Source organism: Canis lupus, chromosome 28 (assembly GCF_048164855.1).
Source record: "Canis lupus baileyi chromosome 28, mCanLup2.hap1, whole genome shotgun sequence".
NCBI lineage: Eukaryota > Metazoa > Chordata > Mammalia > Carnivora > Canidae > Canis > Canis lupus.
Genome location: NC_132865.1, coordinates 19,773,982 through 19,791,716, shown reverse-complemented (window position 1 = coordinate 19,791,716; position 17,735 = coordinate 19,773,982). Strand labels below are relative to the sequence as shown.

General features: G+C 34.8%; 1 protein-coding gene across 32 annotated transcripts in view; it reads right to left on the bottom strand.

Moving 5' to 3' along the window:
• The window catches only part of STAU2 (staufen double-stranded RNA binding protein 2), a 296,660-nt gene that overhangs the window by 153,554 nt on the left and 125,371 nt on the right, over positions 1-17,735 (bottom strand). For all 32 annotated transcript variants that reach the window (XM_072804232.1, XM_072804224.1, XM_072804239.1 and 29 more), the window contains 2 exons: positions 15,547-15,684; positions 6,401-6,532 (listed from right to left, as the gene is read on the bottom strand). In XM_072804232.1, coding sequence (XP_072660333.1) covers positions 6,401-6,532; positions 15,547-15,684 — 270 coding nt within the window. The remainder of the gene's footprint in view (positions 1-6,400; positions 6,533-15,546; positions 15,685-17,735) is intronic.

Below are 17,735 nucleotides of genomic sequence, written 5' to 3'. Positions count from 1 at the left end.
CCACCCAAATACTAAAGAAGAAAGATTACCAAAGTCTTCTAAACTTCCAAACTTACTATACCAAGAGCATTACCCTGATCCTGATGTTAAAACCAGACAACGATATTACAACAACAAAAAAATATGGATCAATATCTCTTATAAATGTAGCCATAAAAATCTTTAAAAAATATTAGCAACTCTATTCTAGAAATATGTAAAAAAAAAAAAAAAAGCTAATACATCATGGTCAAGTGGAGGGTTTATGCCAGTCAGGCAAGCTTAGTTCAATATTCACAAAACAGTCAAGGTCACTTGACAGCCATTAGGATGGATATTGTTTAAGAAAACAAGACAAAATAAGATGCCTGGGTGGCTCAGTGGTTGAGTGTCTGCCTTTGGCTCAAGGCATGATCCTGGAGTCCCGGGATCGAGTCCCACATCAGGCTCCCTGCTTGGAGCCTGCTTCTCCCTCTGCCTATGACTCTGCCTCTGTGTGTGTGTGTGTGTGTGTGTGTGTGTTTCTTGTGAATAAATCAATAAAATCATAAAAAAAAAACCAAGACAAAACAAACACCTACACACACACATACCAAGTGTTAGCAGAGTTATGGAGAAATTGGAACCCTTGTGCATTGCTGGTGGGAATATAAAATGGTACAGCTACTGCAGAAAAGAATTTGCTAATTCCTCAAAATATAAACGTAGAATTACCATATGATCAAACAATTCCACTTCTAAGTATATATTCCAAACATTAAAAGTAGGGATTTAAAATAGATACTGGTACCCCAATGTTCATAACAGCATTACTCATAATAATCAGTAATTGAAAATAACTCAAATGTCCATCAACAAATGAATGGATAAACAAAGTGTTATATATCCACACAATGGAATACTATTCAGGTTTTAAGAGGAATGAAATTCTGATACATGCGACATACAATATGGATGAACCTTTGAAAACATGCTAAATGAAATAAGCTCAACAAAATGGACAAACTTTGTATGATTCCACTTAAAAGATGGTTCTTTGAAAAGACAAAGGGAAGAATGAGGAATTAGTGTTTAATGCAGTACAGTTTCTATTTGGAATGATGAAAACATTCTGGAAGTACATAAAAGTGATGGCTGCACAACACTGTGAATGTAGTTTTGCCACTGAGATGTTCACCTAAAGTGGTTAAAATGGTAATTTTATTAAATATTACCTAAATTTTTAAAATCCATCAGTGAAATTCATTACAACAAACTAAACCAGAAAATTATATAACATATCAAAAGACACAGAGAAAGCATTTGGCAAAATTCAAAATGGACTGGTAAGTAAAAAACAAAACAAAACAAAATGAAAACAATCTCTTAAAGCATGAATACAAGGAAATAACCTGATATAGAGTATCTATGAAAAAAACCCTAAAATCATCATGGTATTTATAGCGGTAAAAGACTGAAATGACTATCCTTTTAAGATGAGGACCAAGGTAAGGATATCTGCTTTCTATTCAACAATCATATCTTTTCAACATTGTACCAGATGCTCTGTATTTAGAGCAATAAAGAAGATAAGTAGATAAAAGCATACAGATCAGAAAGGAAGAAATAAAACTGTTTTTATTCATAGATGACATGGTCATCAATGCAGAAAATCCCAAACAATCTACAAACTAAGCTATTATAATTTATAACTCCGTTTAGCTGGGTCGCAGAGTACAAGGTCAATACATAAAACCAATTGTATTTCTATACAGTAGAAAAGAAGAATTGGAAACTGAATGCTATTGCCATTGGGTTAAAGACTAATATCATTAATAATATATCCCAAAACATGAAATACTTAGGCATAAACATAAAAATTGTGTAAAATATTTCTAGAAAAAGTAGAAAACGTTGCTATAAAATATTTTTAAAAATATAAATAAATGGGAGAGCTAGATCTTGTTCATGGACTGAAACACTCAATATTAAGACACCGATTTGTGTGAAACTGATCTATATATTCAATCCCAAAGAAAACTTCCCAACTGGCTTTCTTATCTTGATAGAGAATGATTTCAAAAATTCTATGGAAACGCAAAGGCCCTAGACTAGCCAAAACAATTTAAATTTCTTTATCTGATTTCAAACCTTACTTTAAAAGCTATAGTCTAGGGGATCCCTGGGTGGTGCAGCGGTTTAGCGCCTGCCTTTGGCCCAGGGCGCGATCCTGGAGACCCGGGATCGAATCCCACATTGGGCTCCCGGTCCATGGAGCCTGCTTCTCCCTCTGCCTGTGTCTCTGCCTCTCTTTCTCTCTGTGACTATCATACATAAATAAATAAAAATTAAAAAATAAATAAATAAAAAATAAAAACTATAGTCTATACACAGTTGTAATAGTTTAAGGATAGAGGGCAGCCCCGGTGGCGCAGCGGTTTGGCGCCACCTGCAGCCTGGGGTGTGATCCTGGAGACCCGGGATCAAGTCCCACATCGGGCTCCCTGCGTGGAGCCTGCTTCTCCCTCTGCCTGTGTCTCTGCCTCTCTCTCTCTCTGTGTCTATGAATAAATAAAATCTTTAAAAAAAATAGTTTAAGTATAGATATATGGATTAATGGAACAGAACAGAGAATCCAGAAACAGACCCATCAATATGTGGTTAACTGATTTTCAACAAAGTTGCTAAGATAATTCAATGGAAAAAGCATTCATCTTTTAAACAAATGGGCTAGAACAACTGGATAACCTACATGGAAAAGGAGGAAAAGAAAGGACAGGAAGGAAAGGAAGGAGAAGGCAGGGAAATTCTTTACCTGATAAAGGATTTGTGTCCAAAATATGTAAAGAACTCTTTAACAACTACTCAAAAAGAAAGCAAACTATCCCATTTTTAAAGAGACAAAGCTTTGAATGGACATTTCAAGGAAGAGATATGAATGGTAAATAAACACATGCTAAGATACCCAACATTATCAGTTATTAGGAAAATGCCAATTAAGTTCCAATGAGATAACATTAATGCACCTACTAGTACAGTCAAAACTCAAAACCAAAAATACCAAGAGTTGGAAAAAATGTGCAGTAACTAGAGCTCTCAAACACTCCTGGTGGGAATACAAATTGGTTCAGCCTCTCTGGAAAACATCCTCACAGTTTCTTAAAAGTTATACATGCACTTATATAAATATGTACATAAAGAATACACTAGAGAAATACATATAAAGACTTTACATGAATGTTTACAGCCACTTAATTTATAATAGCCTCAAACTAGAAACAGCCCAAATGTTAGTGAAGATGAAAACAATAACAGACAATAAAAGAATAAACTAATGAAATACAACAACATGAGATGAATCTCAGCATTATGAAGCCAGACATAAAAGGCTTCCTAATGTATGATCCAATTTATATGACATTCTGGAAAGGCAAAATTATAGAAACAAAAATCAAATCAGTGCTTGCCAGCAGGCTAAACATAAGGGAAGAGATTAACTACAAATATTTCTGTAACAGAAATATTATAAATCTTAATTGTGGTGGTGGTTAATGAATGTGTACACACATACAAACACACATATGTCAAAATTCATTGAACTATGCCTCAATAAATCTGAATTTCTTTATAAAGTGGGGATATATTAGTATATACATGTAGAATATTTCTGTGAAGACATTTATTTATCAAATCTTTATGTAATATTCACTATATTTTAGACAGTATTCCAAATCCTGTACAAATATCAACTCATTGTGGGAGATGCTATTCAAAAGAAAGATTAAAAAAACAAGGGTCTCAGAGTGAAAAAAGACTACCTTTTTTTTCACTGTTCACTCTATGCTATTTGAATTCTTTTAGCCATGTACATATCTTGTATATTTAAAATTTTTTTAAATGGTTTCGCCACATTCATCACAAATCTTTTTATTGACAAATCAGTATAGTCAGTCTTTATTGCTGTCTCTACAGTATATGACTGCTACCTACTCCTTAAACTCACTCTCTCTTCCTGTTTACAGGTTTTCTTCTTCCTCTTTCCTGTCTCCCCCATGTATTTTATCTGCTACTGAAAACTTACCACTTACACTTCAGAAATCTCTCAGGTATCTTCCCCACTCTCTTCTCTACCACCACTGCCTGCGTTCAGACCCTCAGCATCTTTTACCTGAACAGTTCTGCTAGCCCCCCAACTGGCCTCTCAGCCTTCAGTCTCATCCTGCTCAAATATATACCCTATATTACTTAAAGGATTGTCTTCTGAAGAATGTAAACCAGACCATGTCATTTTTATGTTCAAATCTTAAATGTGAAATTTCTCAATCTCTTTAATTCACATAAAACAATGGTCTCAGCTATTCTTTACTTTCCAGATTCATCTTCATATTCTCTAGGTTCTAGTACTATAATTTTGTTACGCAATTAAAGCTCCTTGCTGTTAACACTGAAGGGTTAGTTTTTCCGAATGTAGGGACTAAATTTCAGTCATCTTGTTATTATCTTCAGTTATTGGTGTTTGGCATTAGTGTTTAGTGGGTACAATGGTAAATTTTATGTGTTGACTTGTCTGGACCATGGTGACTAGATATTTGATCAAGCATTATTCTGGATGTTCTGTGAAGGTGTTTTTGGAAGATTTACATTTAAATCACTGAACATTGAGTAAAGCAGATCCTTCTCTGTAATGCCGGTGGGACTAATGAGTTGAAGACCTACCTAGAAGAAAAGTCTGACCTTCACTGAAGAAAGGGAAATCTATAGCAGAAAGCTTTTGAACTCAAATTTAACTCCTGATTCTCCAGCCTGCTGGTCTCTCCCTCAGATTTGGACTAGCCAAGCCTCAACGACTGCATAAGTCAATTGCTTAAAATAAGTTTCTGTGAGTGATGTATGAATGTGTATATATACATACACACATACATATATACACACACATACACATCTCATTGGGCTTTTTCTCTGGAGAACTCTAAACAATAATACAGTAGGTATACAAAATGTTTTTCATATTAATAAAACTAATGCTTTTTGTTCTGTTTTATTTTCACTTAAGATACAAATACGTGTCAGTGCACCTGGGTAGCTCAGTGGTTGAGCGTCTGCCTTTGACTCAGGTCGTGATCCCAGGGTTCTGCAATCAAGTCTCACATCAGGCTCCCTCTGGGGAGCCTGCTTCTACCTCTGCCTATGTCTCTGCCTCTCTGTGTCTCTCATGAATAAGTAAAAATAAAAAATCTAAAAAAGATACATACGTGTCTATGAGGAAATTTATTTTGACATATTTTTATAAATCACTCACCAGTTTTAAGTCAATATAAACGTGTTAAGTTAAAGCAACATATACACAATATAAGAACTGCAGAATCTTGAACACATGTTAGGTTTCATGTTACAAATACTTTTAAAAGAAGAAAAAGCATTGACTAGCCAGGTTATAAAAACAGAATTGAAATCTCTAGCGATACCACACAGACAAATAATTCTTAATCGCTCAAAATCACTGCCTGGATATTCACAGCTGTCTTTAAAAAAAAAAAACAAAAACAGATCTAAATGTTTTTTAATAGATGATTTGGTTTTTACTCTAAATTTCAGAAATGTGTTCCTGCAGGAACTGAAAACATCTCTAAAACAGAATCCTTATGTGAGAAAATGGCATGGAAAAAAAAGCATATTGTTTTTGATAGAAATAATTATTAAGCCTGTTTTATGAATTCTCATTTAATATATTGTTTAATAAAAATAATTTCTACATGTGCATAGATAAAATGATTATACAAAATAAAGTTAAGCTAGTTCCTGCCAAGTTATCTGCCAAGTGCTCAATTTGGGGTTCTCTGCTTCTTTTGCAACAGAGGTAGGTGTTAATGATGTCATTAACTGCTGCAGAAGAAATAGAGGACCATGAACATAAGTCTTGGCAGAAAATAAACACCCTCTGAGTTTACCTTTAAATTTAAAGTAAACAGAAAAATTAGTTTATAGAGCGCCTGTCCAATATAGTTCCTGCCCTAAAGGGATAATTCAGGATCTTTATTTCTAGTGTTTTCAGCTGTATTCCAGAAATAAAGGCTAACAAACCCTGTTCTTTAAAAAAGCACAAATTAAAACTGGTTATATGGCAAGAACCACGAGTGAGTCAATAAGCTAAAATTATTCAACTGGTATTATATAAAATACATACAGTGATAAAATATTTTTAGTATTTGTCAATTATAAGATTATAATTAATATTTCATCTTGGCCCTATAAATGTGCTATTTTATACCTGGAGAATCTATTTTAAAGATACAGAGTACTGCCTTGGCGGGGGAAAAACCTTGGCTTCTACTTTAACAGCAGTTAAGACATTACTTGGAATCAAAAACACTGGAACAGGATTTGTACATCACTCCAACATTCTGACAGGATCGGCATATGTACATGTAAATTCAGCTCTCACCTTGTCAAGTTGATCTTGAAGACTAGTGGATGCTTTATAACCAAGCTGTAACAGCATTGCTTCCGCAGCATTTTTTTTGGCTATCTTTTTGTTAGGTCCTGTTCCAGTAGCAACTTCATTGCCTACTTTGACCTGGTAAGATTAAAGTAAGAAACCGATGATAATTGCTTTGGTAAACAGGAACTCCTTAACACAATAAAGCAGTATATTATGCTTCCGAGAATTCAAAAATATAAAGCTCAGTCCATAATGAAAACAGCAACTAAGATACTATCCCATTTACATGACATTATATATACAAGTGAAAAATACATGGAGACAGTAGGACAATATGGTCCTCAAAATGACAATGGGAGACTATCTCAGGGTGATAGAATCTTCAAGGACTTTTACTTCCCTACATATTTCTGTATTATTTTATTTTTTAAAAACAATATTATTTATATAAGCAGAAAAATAAAATTCACATTATAATAGTTTCTGTTGGTTATGACATTTAGTATTATTTATTTAATAATACTAAAAGACTGAAATGCATGGGTGCCATTTAAAACAATGTTTACACTGCATCTCAAATTTACAAAGGTTTATGTTAAATAGTTCCTGAGGAAAATTAATATACAAGGGTTAATACAATATTGTGGTTAAGAACAAAGATTTCCAGGTCAGATCTCGGTATGAAATTATTCTAGGGGAGCCTGGGTGGCCTAGCTGATTAAGACTGGACTCTCAATTTCAGCTCAGGTCATGATCTCAGGGTCATGCAATCGAGCCCTGCAAGGGGCTCTGCACTGGGCACTGCACCTGCTTCAGATTCTCTGTGTCCCTCCCCGCCAATCCATCCCAGTCTCTTAAAAAGAAAAGAAGATAAAATTCTACCACTTCCTAACTGTATAAACTGATTCAAATTAGTATCTCTAAGCTTCAGATTTTCCATCAGTAAAAGAGGGGGGTAATACAACTACCTCATAGTATTGCTCTGAAAATTAAACAAGAAAATGTACATAAACTACAGTGTATAATAAATCATAATTGCTCAATAAACAGTAGCTTTTTATCATGAAAACTATTCCACAATTATCTTTGGCAAACAACTGCTGCATACATATACGTCTATACATGCATTTAAATGTACATCAGCCATCTCATATCCACACATACATTTTCTGAATTGGGTAGTGCTTTTAAAGATGGATCTACCAAGAACTAATGCAAATATAAAAAGTAAATCAGAAAGCAAAAGGGAAAAAATTTAAAAATAAATAACATTTCTTAAAGATTTTATTTATTTGAGAGAGAGCACAAGCAGGGGGAGGGGGAGGGAGAGAAGCAGACTTCCTGCTGAGCAGGGAGCCCAATGGGAGCTCAATCCCAGTACCGGGATCATAACCTGAGCTGAAAAGCAGATAATTTTTTTATAGTTTTTTTTTTAAGATTTATTTATTTATTCATGAGAGACACACAGAGAGAGGGCGGGGGGCAGATACACAGGCAGAGGGATAAGCAGGCTCTTCGCAGGAGCCTGATGCAGGACTCGATCCCGGATCCCGGGATCACAACCTGAGCCAAAGGCAGCGACCCAACTGCTGAGCCACCCAGGAGTGGCTGAAAGCAGATACTTAAGTGACCTTAACAGGAGCCACCCAGGCACCCCTAGGTAAGTTTTTTTTTTTTTTAATTTAAAAAAAAATTGCTTAAAGGTAAAAAGTATAGCATTACAAGGAGAAATTAAAAATATACGACTACAGTGGGATTTTTTATAAATTGGTCTCAAAAAATGACCAAAGCAGCAAACCAAGAAGATAATCACAACTTTATAAATTAAGTAATGCAGTCTGAATAATCTATAGGCAAAGACGAAATCCCAATGAAGTCAGAAAATATTTTAAGTAAAAAATGACAGAAATACAACATATTGAAATTTGAAGGATGCAGCTAAAGAAGGGTTGAGAAGGAAATATATAGCCATAAAAGCTTAGAGAATGGCAGGAATGTAATGAGCTAGCTAAATATCCAGCTCAAGAAGTTATTAGAGCAAAATGGATCCAAAGAAAATAGAAAAAAGACAAGGGCAGAAATTAAGGATACAGAAAACAAAATATAATAGAGAATCTTCAAAAAACGAAATGTTGGTTCCCTGCAAAGACTAATGAGATAAATCAAAGGTTAAGACTGGCAAGGAGAGTAAGAGAAGACAAATAAGAATGAAAATGGGAGATTACTAAAGCTTCTGTAGCATTAAAAAAATAAGGGATGGGGTGCCTGGCTTGGTTAGTAGTTAAGTGTCTGCTTTCAGCTCAGGTCATGATCTCAGAGTCCTGGGATTAAGCCCCACATTGGGCTTCCTGTTCAGCAGGGAGCCTGCTTCTCCCTCTCCTGTTCCCCCTGCTTGTGCTCTCTTTCTCTCAAATAAACAAAATCTTTTTTTTAAAAAAAAAAGAAGGGATATTGAGTATTTTAGCTAAAACTTTTTCAATGTTTAGATATAGTGGAAAATTTCTCAACAATTTCCAAAACTGGCACAGATTAACACCAAACTGTACAGCTCTATAACTACTAAAAAAAATTTAAAACAATAATTAAAAATATTTCCACAAAGAAAACTCCAGAGAGCTTCTCCAGCAAGTTCACCTAATATTTAAGGAAGAATAATGCTAATGTCACAAAAATTTGTCTAAGAATAGAAAAAGAAAAATCAATCCCCAACTATTCAGTGAGCTATTGATTCCAAAATCCAACAAAAACAGTATAAGAAAATTTACAAACCTATTTCATTCATGAATATAACTGCTCAAATTTAAACTGTATAACAGTTCATTGAACAAAGCAATACATAAAAAGAAAAATCATGATGAAGTTAGGTTTATCCCAGAAATGGAAGACTGGTCTAACATTTGAATTTCAGACAAAATCAATCAACAGAATCTGCTGTTTTTGTCTCTGAGGAGACAAAACATATAGCCATCCTATTAAACAGAGCAAATGCATTTGATAAAACTCAACATCGTTTCACAATAAAAACTCATAGTAAACTAGGAAAAAAGGGAAATTCCTTAATAAGATAAAGTGCATTTTCCAAAAAACGCATAGCAAACCTCAGCAAATGTTAAATTTAATGTTGAAATTTTGAAATTAGAAAAAGATGAATATGCCCTCTACTTTTACTATTATTTAACATTTTAATACAAATCCTAGACAGAGCAATAAGGCAAGAAAAAAATGGTACAGAATTAGAAGTATATGGTGCCTAGGTGGCTCACTCACTTAAACATCTGCCTTCTACTCAGGTCATGATCCAGGGTGCTGGGATTGAGCCCTGTGTCAGGCGCCCTGCTCAGAAGAGAGTCTGCTTCTCCCTCTTCTTCTGCCCCTCCCCCTTGCTTGTGCACACATTCTCTCTCAAATAAATAAAATTTTTTTTAATTAACTTTAAAAAAGAATTAGAAGTATAAAAACAAACTGTCATTATCTGAAGATATGATATATAGAAAATCCAAGGATATCTACAGATAAATTGTAAGAATTCATGAGAGTGTTTTCTGTGTAAATAGTAGTATACAATGCCAACTGCATTTTTATATCCCATCGACAATCAAGTAGAAAATTACAAGATATCATTTAGATCAAATGAAAATAAAATACCTATGATATTTAAGAACTTTACAGAAAATAATAAGCACTGAGAAAAGTTAAGATAAACCTAATAAACAGAGATATGCCTGAAAATCAATATGTATCAATTCTCTTCAAATCGTCCCTATAAATTCAATGAATTCTCATCAAAATCCCACATGTTTTTACAATACTTGACAAGCTTGGGGACACTTGGGTGGCTCAGTGGTTGAGCACCTGCCTTTGGCCCAGGCATGATCCTGGAGTCCCAGGATCGAGTCCCTCATAGAGCTCCCTGCATGGAGCCTGCTTCTCTCTCTGCCTATGTCTCTGCCTTTCTCTCTGTCTCTCATGAATAAATAAATAAAATCTTAAAGAAAAAAAATACGTGACAAGCTGATTCCAAAGTTTATATGGAAATACAAAGTGCTAAGAGCTTCTAAGATCCTTTTGAGGAAGAATAAGGCAGAGGCATTATTCTTCTGGATGTCTAGACTTTAAAGTTAACATGAGGGAAAAAAGAAAAATTTGGCTGCAACAAAATTAATTACTTCCTGGGCACCTGGGTGGCACAGTCGGGTTAAGCGTCTGCCTTTGACTCTCATCATGATCCCAGGGTCCTGGGATTAAGCCTGGAGTAGGGCATCCTGCTGAGCAGGGAAGGGCCATGCATCAGGCTCCCTGCTTGAGAGGCGTCTGCTTCTCCCTCTCCCTCTGCTCCCCCATTCATGCTCTCTTTCTCTATCTCAAATAAATAAAATCTTTTAAAAAAAATTAGTTTTGTTCCTCAAAGGAACATCACTAACATTGGAAGAAAAAAAAGTCACAAGAAAATACATTTGAAATGCCTTGTAACTAAAAAAGACTCATAGTCCAGAATATACAGTGGATTCCTAAATGTTACTTTTTTAAACCAGTACAAAAATGAGCAAGAGAGCTGAACAGGCAATCTACGCGTGAAAGTTTGGATTATTTTACCGGATGTCTCTGAGCTTTGTTTAAAAAAAAATTTAGGGGATCCCTGGGTGGCTCAGCAGTTTGGCACCTGCCTTTGGCCCAGGGCGCGATCCTGGAGTCCCGGGATCGAGTCCTGCGTTGGGCTCCCAGCATGGAGCCTGCTTCTCCCACTGCCTGTGTCTCTGCCTCTCTCTCTCTATGTCTATCATAAGTGAATAAATAAAATCTTAAAAAAAAATTTTAGCTTCAATAGCTTCATACCACTTTAATAAAATTTCACAATTACAGTATACTGTGTACTAACAATGAATTAGTATATGGTACAACTAAATCCAGCTTTCAGATACAAAGCTTGATACTTCTAACCCACAGTTTTCTTTTTTGGTTTCTGGGTGAAAGCATAATCAGCTATAATCAGCTATTTCATTTATCTCAGAACATAACAACTTCCATCTGGTATCCACACTTGTGTACTATTTGACATTTATTCTTACACTAGTATTTAGGTTTTATTTGTGTTCATATTCTATTACTAATTTTAAGCTTCACTGAATGAAGTACTTCTAGCACAGTGGTTAGAAAAAAACTTAAATATAAACAATGCAAATTGTATGACAAAGAAATACACTCTTTTAACAAAATTTTAGTGAAGATGAACTAAATGACATAGTTTTTGTAGTATATGAAACATTGATAATATATTCATTATAGAATTTCTGAAACAACTATCACAAATGTTGTAGTTCAAATCTGTGTGATGTCTTTGAATCATGTCATTGCTTTTTCTTGTGAAACTATAAACCATCAGATTATGACAAATCAGACATAGCAGTAGTCTATGGGACCTCACTCAGAAGCACTGATCAAGTACTGTCCACAGTCAATCCCTGGAGCTGAGTGAATACATACTACCTCCCATATCTGGGCTGGCCTGCCCTGACCTGAAGACAGCAGACCCTAGGTATAATGTGTGCTTGAGTCCCTGGCTAGAGTCAGGCCTCTGCTACCTGTTATTTTTTCCAGTGTTTGATTTGTTCCCCAGCTTTACTAGCCCCTGTGTTGTTGCTGGAATGCTTGCTAGCTAACAGATTAGGCCAGCTACGTCAGAAGCTTCCTCTACTGCTCTGAAGGTCAAAACACTTGCCAAAATAAATGGAAGCAAGATCACTAAACAGCAAAATATATTTCATCTGTTTTCACATGCTATGTACACCTCACTCTCATTCAATTCTTTTGCTGCTTCATTTCTAAATCTCATTTATCTACCCAGGCCTGATACTCTTTGACTCCAATCTTCTGCTCTTAGGTAATGCTGTTCTTATCTCAGCATACATGTTGAATCTGTATCTGCAGCTTTCCATCTGACCTTTTCTGACACCTTCAAGACTGTTAGAACAGGTGCTTCCAGATTTATTTTTGCCATTCACCCACCCTTGCCTCACACAACTTTTTATGGTGGCATGTTCGATAGTTTGTGGGTACTTATCCTAGACTTATCTGTTAATATTTTTAAAAGATGACTGTGCTAAAGGACTTTGAGGAGATCCCTAGGTGGCTCAGCGGTTTGGCACCTGCCTTCAGCCCAGGGCATGATCCTGGAGTCCCAGGACTGAGTCCTGCATTGGGCTCCCTGCATGGAGCCTGCTTCAACCTCTGCCTGTGTCTCTGCCTCTCTCTTTCTCTCTGTGTCTCTCACGAATGAATAAATAAATAAAATATTATAGATGATAGATGATAGATAGATAGATAGATAGATAGATAGATAAATGCCTTTGATTCCCTGCTAACAAACACAGTGGTCACTCAGAAGGAAAAAAAAATCGTATCATTATAAAAGCAATTATATAAATGAACTTCATAAGGTATCTTCCTACAACTCAAAAATTTTTTAATTATTACAAATAATAATTTACATTAAAATGTTAATTCATCTGCAAAGTTTTATTATTTTGCTACACAATAACTTTAAGACTGTCAGATTTTTATCTTTAAACAACTCATTTAAATGAGTCAAGCCCTCGGGACACCTGGGTGGCTCAGCGCTTAAGCATCTGCCTTCAGCTCAGGGCATGATCCTGGAGTCCCGGGACCAAGTCCCACATCGAGCCTCCTGCATGGAGTCTGCTTCTTCCTCTCCCTATATCTCTGCCTCTCTGTGTGTGTGTGTCTCATGTATAAATAAATAAAATCTTTTAAAACAAACAAATAAATAAATAAATCTCTAAAAAACTAAAACAAAGTTCTAAAATAGCATATACTGAAAACTTAATTATCCTTCAATGAGTCACAAATAAAATTGATGAAATCTGATTTATATATTTTTTAGAAACCTGAAGATTTTAGTCACAAGTAGAAAAATTAACTCAACAGAATGTGCTATACACAATGTGTGTATGTGATATACAATTTAGTAGCCATTATTTTCTCTTCAAAAAATTAAAATATCCCTTTCTAAAAAAATTAAAAGCTTTAGAAATTGCTTTGGAAATCAATATTCAAATACTCTCATCAGAGATTTTTCTTTGTCTAGTAATCAATACAAGTAATTATATCCATTTTGTAACATACAAATTTATTTTTTGGGTGATAAATGAGCATATTGTCTCTAGATATTTTTATTTCCACATTCAATTATAACAAATGATAACATTACTTAAATAGTTTATACAAAAGCCTTTACTTTGATAAACTTGCTGCAATACTATAATGAATCCACTGGGGCTTCCAGAAGGGGGAAAAGCAATATGAATTCAGTGTGAAAACATTTAAAAGCACAGCCAAATGTTCCCATTTGACTACAATGTTTATGAATACCCATAAAATGGAAGCTGGCCTAAGATATTCTAAATTCCTTTTTCAAAAGGGGTACTCAATATACTCCACAGGAAAAAAAAAATTTTAAATAAAGGCAATGCCAGTTTTTATTCTTAATATAGGTTTTAGGTGATTTTTCCTCCCTCAAGTTTTGGAGTTCAAAAAATACTTCCTAGAACTCTTCAAAGCTAATCATGTAAAAAGAAAAACGATAAAGCATTTTACGAAGTGAAAATACTAGAATAAAATTTGTCCTGGGTCTTAATGACATCTAGATAGTAATGTCCTTAACTAGCCATAGTAGTATTCCTCACTTTTGGATATCAAGATATCCACAGGATATCAGTATCTGTGACTGTATCATAAGTTTACATCTCCAACAAAGCCAAACTTAATAGCTCTCAATCGGGCAGACAGGCAGCATATATACACCACGAGTTTCTTAAGGTACTACTATATACATATATTATATTGGGTACTATGAGATAAAGAAACGTGGAGATTATAAATTGAGAAAGAAGGTAAAGTTTAGAAATGTATGAAAAGGGGGTGCTTGGGTGGCCCAATCGGTTAAGTGACTGACTCTTGGTTTCAGCGTAGGTCATGATCTCAGGGTTGTGAGACTGAGCCCCTAGTCAGGTTCCACACTCAGCATGGAGACTGCTTGGGATTTTTTCCTCTTCCTCTCCCACTCTCTCTCCCCCTCTCCTGGCTCATGTACACACGAGTGCACTCTCTCTCTCAAATAAATAAATAAAAACTTAAAAAAAAAAGAAGATAAGTATGAAAAGCTAATCAATATGAGATACTATTTGTAACCGGCAAAATGCCTGCCACATGGTCAGGATTTAGTATCTGTGGATTTTAACTGGATTACATCAAAGGTGACCATCCACGGGTCTGACTGGAAAAAAAGTTTTCTTGACAAGCGAATTATAATAAAAAATTTTGGGACAATAAGGAGAATTCAAATATGGACTGGGTATTGGATAATTCTAATGAATATGAATCATGCCTAATATAAGACCATAAAAGAAAAACTTCCGTATTTTAGTGATATACACTAAGTAGGCAGGCTGAAATGATCTGTGGCTAAATATCAGCTAGTATTAGTTCTTATACCAGTATAATAGTATACTTAATAATCTACTACTTAGTATATCCACCTTTGGATATGTTTGAAACTTACACAGTAAGAATTAAAGGTTTCTTCAATACTGGGGCTTGAGTTCGCAAATGAAGATGAATAGGAAGAATTTTAAAAGGAGGGCATTTTAGGCATTGTGCCTCAATCTAACCTCTAAATCTAAATGCCTAAATCTCTCAGCAAGTGAGTCCCTCAATCCTCACCACAGTTAGCTTTCTTTTCCGAATTTTCCTGATAATCCAAAAGCTCATGCTCTTGGCCCTATTCCATCTACTACATCTCTCTTCTAAATTATGTTTCTAATTCCATCCATATCCTACTCCCCAGTAGTTAACGGCATCTGGCTACAAACTGTAACATCAGTTAGAGATAGGCATTCTAAACTATAAACTGTGGTAAACAACCTCTGTGAACCCACAGCCCCTTCAAAAACCCAGACTGTCTATTCTAACATGTCCTTGCCATTTGAACGTTTCAACCAAGTTGGCAGGTGGGCCTGGTTTTATTTCCTAGTTCTTGCCTTTCCCCCATATCTCTATTACAACCTGGGGGTTTCTATTTTTTTTTTTTTTCAGTGTTTACAAACTTTTTTTTCTAATATAAATGTTATAAATACCTGCATCACAAATTCCCGACGTCGAGGCATTCCTCTTTCTGAAAGCAAAACATAATCTGGCTCCTTTTCCTTTTTGGCCTGTTGAATTTGAGCCAGGCGGCTAATGGGATTCATTCCTTGACCATACTCTGGTCCAGCCTAAAAAATAATTTAAGAAAAAATTTCAAAACATGCTGGTAAAACTTGTTATTAGATCCTTAAAGAAACAATGGTTCTCCCCTCATCCTCTGCACCCCAAAACTATAACTGGAGAAGATAATGTGACTGGATAGCCATTTATGAACATTTATAATGGTAAATCATAGAACAGAACTGAAACTAAGGCTTCTATGGGATTGAGGCTCAAAGGTATTACTGATAAGTTGGGTCACGTCTGCTGTTAAACTCTTCAGTATGTTAGAGTTGCTTCATAACTTCTATTCATCAAAACACACAAAAAGAGGGGCACCTAGGTGGCTCAGTTGGTTGAGAGTTCCAACTTCAGCTCAAGTCATAGTCACAGGTCCTGGAATCAAGCCCTGTATTGGGTGAGACTGCTTGTCCCTCTCCTTCTGCCCCTCCCGCTGCTCTGTATTTTTTTTCTCTCTCTCAAATAAATGAATAAAATCTTTACCAAAAAAAAATGTAAAAAAGCCAAGCCATGAACTGGTAAGGAGATATCTGCAATATATATATATATATATATATATATATATATATATATATATATATATATATATAACAAAGATATATCCAGTATCTAAAATATACATCTTAAAATTCTTAATAAGTATTAAGACGATGTAAAAGAAAAATGGGCAAAAAAGATGAATAGATTTTTAACAACAGAAAAAAAAATAGGAAAAGATAATCTCATTAAGACTCAGAAAATGCATGTTAAAACCACAGTGAGATACTATTTTATACCCATCCACTTAGCAAAACTTAAGAAGTCTGACAATCCCAACTGGTGAGGATAGAGAGTAACTGTTGCCCATATGCACTAGCTCATATGTACAAGAATAACCATAGTTGCATTATTTGAAATAGAAAAAAAAACTGGAAATAACCTAAACATTTATCAAAGAACAAATAAGTTATGACATATTTATCTAGTGGAGCAGCATATAAAAATGAAAATAAATTAAGGATAGCTACATACCTCAAAATGAATGAATTTCAAAAAAAATACTTCAAGAAAAGCAAGCACAGAAGAATAAATATCAAATGATATAATTTATGTAAAGCCCACTAAAACCACCAAACACTGTTGAAATTAAACAAGATCTAAATAAGTGGACAAACATATGTTCATGGATCAAGACTCAATATTTTTAAAACGTCAATTCTCTTCAAATTGATACATCAATCCACTGCAATCCCAATCAAAATCCCACCAGGCTTTATTTTGTAATAATTGATAAGCTAATGCTAAGATTCATATAGAAACTCAAAGGATCGATAACTGAACTTTGAAAAAAAAACAAAAACAAAATTGGAGACTCAGACTACCTGATTTCAAGATTTATTATAAAGCTATGGTGTAATCAAGACAGTATATGGAGCACTGGAATAAAGATAAAGAGATTAGTTAACACAGCAGCATCCGGAAACAGACCCATACGTATATGGTCAACTGATTTTTGACAAAGGTATAAAAGCAATTCACTGGAGAAAGGGTAGTCTTTTCAAGGGTAGTTACTGAAACTGAATATTTATATGCAAACAAAACAAAACAAAAAAAACAAACCCACAAACTTCAATCTATACCTCATACCATTACAAAAATAAGCTCAAATGGTTCACAGATTTAAATATAATATGTAACTATAAAACTTGCAGAAGAAAATATAGATGAAATTTCTGTGACTTGGTTAGGTGACAATTTCTTAGGTACAACACTAAAATTATATTCCATAAAAACAATAAATTGGACTTCTTCAAAATTAATAATTTCTATTCTTTGAAAAGGATGAGTCATAGGCTTGGAGAAAGTATTTGCAAACCCCATATCTGATAAAGAACTTGTACGGGGAGGGGAGTGAAACAGGTGAAGAGGATTAAGAGGTACAAACTTCTAGATATAAAATAAATGTCATAGGGACATCATGCACAGCATAGGGAATGAAGTCAATGATATAATAACAACTTTGGTGACGGATGGTAACTAGACTCAATGGGGATCATTTCATAATGTACAAAAATATTGA